We start from the raw sequence: 9,221 nt of genomic DNA on the forward strand, positions 1-9,221 counted from the left end.
TTAAAGTTTCCTTGAAGGATTAGGTCCAAATAAACCAATCCGTATAAACGGTATTGCTTGTATAGCCAGGTAAATTAATCGCATCAGTAATGTATTGTCTACAAATATACGGCGTCTTTTATCAGTTATTATGACACCTCCGATGTCCTGAGTAGAAAGATTTAAACTCGCGTCTATACTAATATGAACAATCATTCTAGTGACATGATGGTATTCATCTTTTAACTCGTCAGTCATCGACTGTATTATTTTGATATCTTCAATTCTAACTATCAAAACAATATTATTTTCTATAATCTAATAAAAAAAAAAAAAGTATATATAACAAATATAAATATTAATAAATTACTTTGATTTTTACTTTATACATAGCTTGGAGAATTAATTTCTTGAGAATTTCACGATAAGTATTTGTATTATCCCTAAGTTCAATTAATTCAGTATTAACAGCTGCTAATACTGATTTTATGTGTTCATCCCTACTTATTAATATCTGTAATTTAGCTTTGGTCATTTGAGTAGATATCATTCTGAAACAAATAGCCTTATAAATTGTAAGGTTTCAGCCAAACAGAGGGCCTACTAATTACCCACTGCCCAGGGGGAACACTGGACAGTGACCTAGTAGCCGCGCCAAACAAGATAGTACTTGTCGACGGAGCTACTAGGTTTTGAGAAAAACAAATATTAAGAAAAGAGAAAGGCCATGTATAACATAATAACATCTTTTCTTTTTAATTATTGAATATTTTTAGCATATATATAATTTTAAATGTATAGTCATGAGGAAGAGAAAAAAAAAGAAAAAAAAAAAGAAAAAGAGGTGCTCTATATAACAGTAATAATGGGTTTGAAAAGGGGGGTTTCAGGTTGTACTTGATTGTTGATTGAAGGGTGACGGCCCACCACCGGCCATAGCTGCGCCTCACATCACCATCATCATCATCTCGACATTTATTTTAATAAAAAAAACGGAGGACAAAAAAAAATACAGCCTGGTTGACTCCAAAGTAGACGGCAGATCAACTCGACGTTTTATTTAAAAAAAACGGAGGACAAAAACACAACGGCACCACTTGGTTGACAGCAGATCCACTCGACGTTTTATTTTTTTATAAAAAAAAAACGGAGGACAAAAAAAAATATGAACAGCCGGGTTGATACAAGTCGACAGCAGATCCACTCGACGTTTTATTTTGATAAAAAAAACGGAGGACAAAAAAAATACAAAAAAGAAACGTGGTTTTCAAAATATAATTATATAAAGAAAACACGAGTTGTTGCCTCGACGGTATAGGTGAGAAAAAAAAATGTTGTAGCGGCAGTTGTGTAGTGGCCGGTGATCGTGACGCTGGGTGGTGGTGGTGCCAACTTTGAACACGTTCATTGAGGGGACATTACAATATTGGTATAGGTGCACAGTGTACGGTCAGCTGATGATGACAGATATCGGACCGGTTGACAAGTGGAGGTTATCATATACAAAATTATGAAAATACTTTACACCTACTGCACATACATCTAATTGATAAGATTAATATAAAAAAAAAACTTGTATAAATTCTGCAACATTACAAAATAATTAAAAGATTTATTAATGTTTATCTTTGTAACTTATTTAATAATTATTATTGAATAGTGGCAGCAATCCCTATATATGTATTATAGTCGCGACACGTACAGTGTTCGGGTGAACGCTCAAGTTGGTCATACTGATAGTGTATTACCTGGTGATAACACTTCCCTCATCGGACGCCTGGCCGTTATAGTTTATAATTCACTCTCTCGAGATCCGTCGCCTAGATTTATTGGTTTTTTTTGTTTTGTAAAAACGCGTTATTGTCTCGCTCTCGTTGTTAAACTATTGCTTTCGCCTAACCTAAAACATTATATCTTTTTTTTTGTTTTACTACTAAAATCGTTCGTCTATTGTTAATTCGTAAGCACGATTGTTAGCCTATTTGAACTGTCAGCGTAACACAAAACCAAATTTGTATAATATTAATTGGTAATAATTTCAATAGTTTATTTATTATTTGTTATTTATATACCTTGTGGTTCGCACCAAGGCCGTATTTTGGGGGGGGTTTTGGGGGTTCAAACCCCCCCCCCCGAAACTTTTTAATAGTTAATAAACTGAACTTTAAAATTTAATAATTTACATAATAATACAGATAACTCTCTAAACATATTTATATTGTTGTAAAATATTATATTATTTTATAATCCAGAAATTGTGTGGATACGAATTCTAATGGCGTATTTTATAAATAGCATATTTAAATATATACATAGATATATACGTCACTAGCGATTAATTGTAAACGATTGACAGACGACGATAACATGTTGAAGAGTGGAATTATTATCTGTAGGCCGTATTACCGTTTTTCAAAGAACGTTATCGGTATTCAGTATCTCCAATAATAATATTATTAATAACTTTATTTTATACAACAAAATCGTTTATTTTTTTTTTTCATAGTTGTATGTACATGTTATCTTGTACCGCCTGCTTGAGACTCATAGAGCAATGCGAATTTTACTGTGTAAGGTGTAACTCTGTGTTGAGACGTCCTATGAATAAAGTTATTAACTATTAAGTGGTGATATTTCTCTTGGAAATTAATATAATACTCGTGTTTATTTTAATTTATTTATATTTTCTATAAAATGTCAACTCGTAAGAGCAATTGTGCTAATACTTTAACAAACTATTTTAATAAAAAAATAAAAACAACCCATGACGGAAATGAAGTCTGTACTTCAAGTCCAGTATTGACTGCAATCACACCAGGTAAAACAGAAAAATCTAAGAGTGATGTAGCTGATATTGGTTGCTGTTTTGATCAAAAGGTTAGTGATGAATTAAAATATAAGTTACTTTCTAATGTTTGGATTCCTGATGAAAAGTTTAAATTTCCTATATCAGGAAATAGAAAGTTAAAATTTCAATTAAATTGGATTAATCGATTCCCTTGGTTATGTTACACTAATATGCAAGGTTCTGGAGCGGTGTGCAAATATTGTGCTATATTTTATCATAACTTTACCGGTAAAGGTGCACATCAAAAACCCGGCGTATTAGTAACAAAACCATTCAATAAATGGAAAAATGCAATTGAAATTTTTAGCACGCATAAGGACACAGAGTATCATAAAAACAACGTTTTTTTTGCTGAAAATTTTATTTCCATATATTGCAACAAACAGTTAGATATTTGTCAAAAAATTGATTCGGCACGTGCTAATCAAATAGTTGAAAATAGAAAAAAATTAACACCAGTTATTCAAACAATAATTTTGTGTGGTCGTCAAGAATTGGCTCTTCGTGGTACATCTGATTCTGGACCACTCACTTTAAATGAGCCAGTTCACAATGATGGTAATTTTAGAGCTCTTCTGCGAATGCGAATGAACTGCGGTGATAAAATGATGACTGATTGTATTGAAAATGACACATTTAAAGCTATGTATTTAAGTCCTACTATTCAAAATAATTTAATTGATATAATTGGAAAAATAATTCAAAATTGTTTAGTGGATAGAATCAATAGGGCAAAATCATTTTCAATTTTAGTAGACGAGACGACTGATATATCGCGAATTGAACAAATGTCACTTTGTATTCGATATATCGATGAAGATCCTGAACATCAATTCATTTTACGTGAAGATTTTTTAAAATTCGTGTCGGTAGAAAATACGACTGGTAAAAATTTAGCCAATATCATTTTAGATAGTATTAAATCTCTTGGAATAAATCCGAAGTATATGGTAGGACAAGGATACGACGGGGCGGCTGCAATGAGCGGAAATTTCAAAGGAGTGCAAGCAATTATTCGAAAAGAATATCCGGCCGCGCTTTACGTACACTGTAGTGCTCATTCTTTAAATTTGGCTCTCTCTCATTCCTGTAGTATTCAACATATTCGTAACTGTATTGGTACCATAAAATCGGTAGGAAATTTCATTAAAGGTTCAGCAATGCGAACCGAAATTTTAAAAAAATACATTAAAGAACAATTTCCTGAATCTAAGTGGACCAAACTTACATCAATGTGCGAGACACGTTGGGTAGAAAATCATGACGGACTAATAAGATTTACAGAAATTTATGGGGCAATTGTTAATACATTGGAAGAATTACAGTTCACTCGTGATATTGAAACGTCATCAAAAGCATTACAATTTGGAAAAACTATTATAACCAGTGATTTTGTAATAAGTATGGTCTCAGCATCTATACTTTTTTCCTTAACATTGCCACTGTGTAAGAATTTACAGTCTGTAAATTGTGATTTAACCGAAGCAATGGCGTATGTTGATATTGTACTACACGAAATAAATGATATGCGAAGTAATATGGATAATACATTTTCCAATATTTTTAAAAAAGCTGAGGCTCTTATAAAATCAATTGATGACGAAGAATGTATAAGAATACCTAGAATTGTTGGACATCAAAAAAATCGAAGTAATATTGTCGTGAATTCACCTGAAGAATACTACCGTATTACAATAGCTATTCCTTTTTTTGACGACTTCATTGAACAGCTTCAAACAAGGTTCAATAATCATAAAAAAATAATTTCTTCATTGCACAAGTTATTACCAAAAACATGCGATAAATTTGAAATTGATTTAAATGATTTTGAAATATATTCAGAATTTCTGGATTTAAAAGTACTGCCACAAGAAATTAAACTGTGGAAAAGAAAATGGACTGACGAACTAGATGTAGACCGTCCAAATTCGGCTATCGAAGCGTACATTAAATGTAATTATGAATATTTTCCAAATGTATCTTTTCTTTTGAAAATATTAGCTACATTACCAGTTTCGACTTCTACACCAGAGCGCTCATTTTCTACTATGAAAAGGCTAAAAAACTTTTTACGAAATTCATTTGGTCAAGAACGTCTTACAGGTCTAGCACTTTTGAGTGTGCATAGACAAATTAAAATAAATCCAGACGATGTGATCGACAGTTTTGCAAAAGAAAAAAAAAGACTGATAGACTTTGTGCTATAAAAATGTATTATTTTAAAATTTAAACTGAAAAATGACTCATAAAATTTTGTATTGTATTGTATTTTAACTTTAGTATACTTCAAAAGGTAAATTTTGTAAAATAATGACAAAGGTAGGTCATAACATAAAGTATATCTTGTTGTATAACCTAACTTAATAGTAAGACAATTTTTTTTTGTTTATGTTATGTATTAGTATTTTTTTTTAATTATTTAAAAACATATAATTTGGTTAAAACCCCCCCCCGAAAATTTGTTCCAGCTACGGCCTTGGTTCGCACATTAGCTCACATTACCCATAGGGTACATTGTCATTTGTAATAAGCTCTTTAGATATATTAACTCTATTCTGGATTGTAACAATATAATTATTCTATTAAAACATAATCAGCAGACTGTTAAAGTGCGAGCCCCTCGGTACAATTGTCCAGTAATATTTAATTTAGAATTTAGATAAGTTAAAGTATAGTTAAGTTTCTAGTAATTTATGTTACGATTATCTTTTTATGTTATTCATGTGGTAGTATAAAGCAAATCCAGTCCATACGTCCACATAAGTTAAAGTAATTAAATAGTTGAGTTGCTCATTTAATAGTTTATCTGAGTTAATTGTTTATTGTAATGAAATTCGTCGTTTGTTATATTATTATTACAATTTGATGTAATCGACCACTGGTCATTGCACGATTGAAATTAACTATGTCCTTTGGTTAATGAACTCTAATGTTTGTCCATTTGTTTATGAACTCATAATTTGATAACAATTGTTTTTTTTCATATATTTGATTCAACCACTTCTCTTGAACAATTTTATTACTTATCCCCATCTTAATTTTGTTAACGTTCATAGCAATTATACTTGTGTTTTGTCCAATACCTGCTAATGTCTTACTTTACTTTGTTAATATAATTGTACAAAATAATTGAATTTAAGTTTGTATTAAACATTACTCTTGTACTTTGCTCATTGCAATAAATTTACTGATTTCACTGAATCATGTCGCACTGAATATTCACATTTCCCTTTCCCTCTTGAGCACATATACAGTCCACTATCACAAATCATATATTATAAATAACTAACTGAACACATATTACAGGTAAGGTAGTTAGAGCATTGGAATTAATTGGCTCACTCATGGTACAAATTTTATTTACTTTTACTCTCATAATACTTGATGTTATAATTTTTATTTAGCTTTATTGTTCCAATTCCTCCCTATCCCTCCACTCCACGCACCTTCCTATACAAATAAATCAGATAGTCATACTTAGAAAATCAACTGACTAACCGGCTTTTCTCTTGTCGCCTTCGTAAGAATAGGAGTTCGTTCACTGTTCAGTCCTGTTCCTAACATACAGAGTGAACCAAAACTAACTAGCAATGCTTATAACTTATAACTAATAAATATTTCTCCTTAATTTTTTTACATATTGAAAACCGCATTAAATTTATATTTCTAATTCTATATATTGATGGGGTTCAGGGTTTGTTTTATAATAATAATAAATAAACTCATCCGTTAAATATTGCTTAACGTATATTTTCCTTTATATGACAAGGTCAATTAACAAGTAAAACAAAAAAACTTAATACGTCTTCTTGACTGTGACGGTCCAAAGAGAAAAAGCAAAAATAGTTGCGGCCAGGCTGGACCAGTTCCCGCCGCCTGTCGGCCACTGAATATGGCGCGACCTGCCGAACGTAAAGATGGAAGCGATCGCCATCCAGTGGTAAAGCTGGAGTCGCAATGCGACCGCGCCAATATCTAATAAAAGAATAATATAAAAATCATCATTTTTTATTCCTTTTTAATACGTAGGAAAAGGAATAAATCAACTGACTATAATAGCAGGGTCTGTGATCTATACAAAAGACTCCAAGAAATCAGATAAGATGCTGAAAATTGTAATCAAAATCTCACATAGATATCAACATTTCAATGGGTACAACATCCTTTGTGTTCCGATCAATTTATAATAGTAATACAGAAACTACTAGTATTAAAAAAAAAAAAAAAAACATANAAACTATTATAACCAGTGATTTTGTAATAAGTATGGTCTCAGCATCTATACTTTTTTCCTTAACATTGCCACTGTGTAAGAATTTACAGTCTGTAAATTGTGATTTAACCGAAGCAATGGCGTATGTTGATATTGTACTACACGAAATAAATGATATGCGAAGTAATATGGATAATACATTTTCCAATATTTTTAAAAAAGCTGAGGCTCTTATAAAATCAATTGATGACGAAGAATGTATAAGAATACCTAGAATTGTTGGACATCAAAAAAATCGAAGTAATATTGTCGTGAATTCACCTGAAGAATACTACCGTATTACAATAGCTATTCCTTTTTTTGACGACTTCATTGAACAGCTTCAAACAAGGTTCAATAATCATAAAAAAATAATTTCTTCATTGCACAAGTTATTACCAAAAACATGCGATAAATTTGAAATTGATTTAAATGATTTTGAAATATATTCAGAATTTCTGGATTTAAAAGTACTGCCACAAGAAATTAAACTGTGGAAAAGAAAATGGACTGACGAACTAGATGTAGACCGTCCAAATTCGGCTATCGAAGCGTACATTAAATGTAATTATGAATATTTTCCAAATGTATCTTTTCTTTTGAAAATATTAGCTACATTACCAGTTTCGACTTCTACACCAGAGCGCTCATTTTCTACTATGAAAAGGCTAAAAAACTTTTTACGAAATTCATTTGGTCAAGAACGTCTTACAGGTCTAGCACTTTTGAGTGTGCATAGACAAATTAAAATAAATCCAGACGATGTGATCGACAGTTTTGCAAAAGAAAAAAAAAGACTGATAGACTTTGTGCTATAAAAATGTATTATTTTAAAATTTAAACTGAAAAATGACTCATAAAATTTTGTATTGTATTGTATTTTAACTTTAGTATACTTCAAAAGGTAAATTTTGTAAAATAATGACAAAGGTAGGTCATAACATAAAGTATATCTTGTTGTATAACCTAACTTAATAGTAAGACAATTTTTTTTTGTTTATGTTATGTATTAGTATTTTTTTTTAATTATTTAAAAACATATAATTTGGTTAAAACCCCCCCCCGAAAATTTGTTCCAGCTACGGCCTTGGTTCGCACATTAGCTCACATTACCCATAGGGTACATTGTCATTTGTAATAAGCTCTTTAGATATATTAACTCTATTCTGGATTGTAACAATATAATTATTCTATTAAAACATAATCAGCAGACTGTTAAAGTGCGAGCCCCTCGGTACAATTGTCCAGTAATATTTAATTTAGAATTTAGATAAGTTAAAGTATAGTTAAGTTTCTAGTAATTTATGTTACGATTATCTTTTTATGTTATTCATGTGGTAGTATAAAGCAAATCCAGTCCATACGTCCACATAAGTTAAAGTAATTAAATAGTTGAGTTGCTCATTTAATAGTTTATCTGAGTTAATTGTTTATTGTAATGAAATTCGTCGTTTGTTATATTATTATTACAATTTGATGTAATCGACCACTGGTCATTGCACGATTGAAATTAACTATGTCCTTTGGTTAATGAACTCTAATGTTTGTCCATTTGTTTATGAACTCATAATTTGATAACAATTGTTTTTTTTCATATATTTGATTCAACCACTTCTCTTGAACAATTTTATTACTTATCCCCATCTTAATTTTGTTAACGTTCATAGCAATTATACTTGTGTTTTGTCCAATACCTGCTAATGTCTTACTTTACTTTGTTAATATAATTGTACAAAATAATTGAATTTAAGTTTGTATTAAACATTACTCTTGTACTTTGCTCATTGCAATAAATTTACTGATTTCACTGAATCATGTCGCACTGAATATTCACATTTCCCTTTCCCTCTTGAGCACATATACAGTCCACTATCACAAATCATATATTATAAATAACTAACTGAACACATATTACAGGTAAGGTAGTTAGAGCATTGGAATTAATTGGCTCACTCATGGTACAAATTTTATTTACTTTTACTCTCATAATACTTGATGTTATAATTTTTATTTAGCTTTATTGTTCCAATTCCTCCCTATCCCTCCACTCCACGCACCTTCCTATACAAATAAATCAGATAGTCATACTTAGAAAATCAACTGACTAATCGGCTTTTCTCTTGTCGCCTTCGTAAGAATAGG

The 9,221-nt window shown here is 30.8% G+C and overlaps 1 protein-coding gene across 1 annotated transcript in view; it reads right to left on the bottom strand.

The window, feature by feature from the left end:
• The window catches only part of LOC126897326 (V-type proton ATPase subunit E-like), a 10,820-nt gene continuing 1,599 nt past the window's right edge, over positions 1-9,221 (bottom strand). The window contains exons 3-4 of the mRNA XM_050670847.1: positions 362-530; positions 1-297 (exon numbers count right to left, since the gene is read on the bottom strand). Of these exons, the coding sequence (XP_050526804.1) occupies positions 1-297; positions 362-530 (466 nt within the window). The remainder of the gene's footprint in view (positions 298-361; positions 531-9,221) is intronic.

The sequence above is a fragment of the Daktulosphaira vitifoliae genome, unplaced genomic scaffold, assembly GCF_025091365.1.
Source record: "Daktulosphaira vitifoliae isolate Bord-2020 unplaced genomic scaffold, ASM2509136v1 Scaffold_2, whole genome shotgun sequence".
Lineage (NCBI taxonomy): Eukaryota > Metazoa > Arthropoda > Insecta > Hemiptera > Phylloxeridae > Daktulosphaira > Daktulosphaira vitifoliae.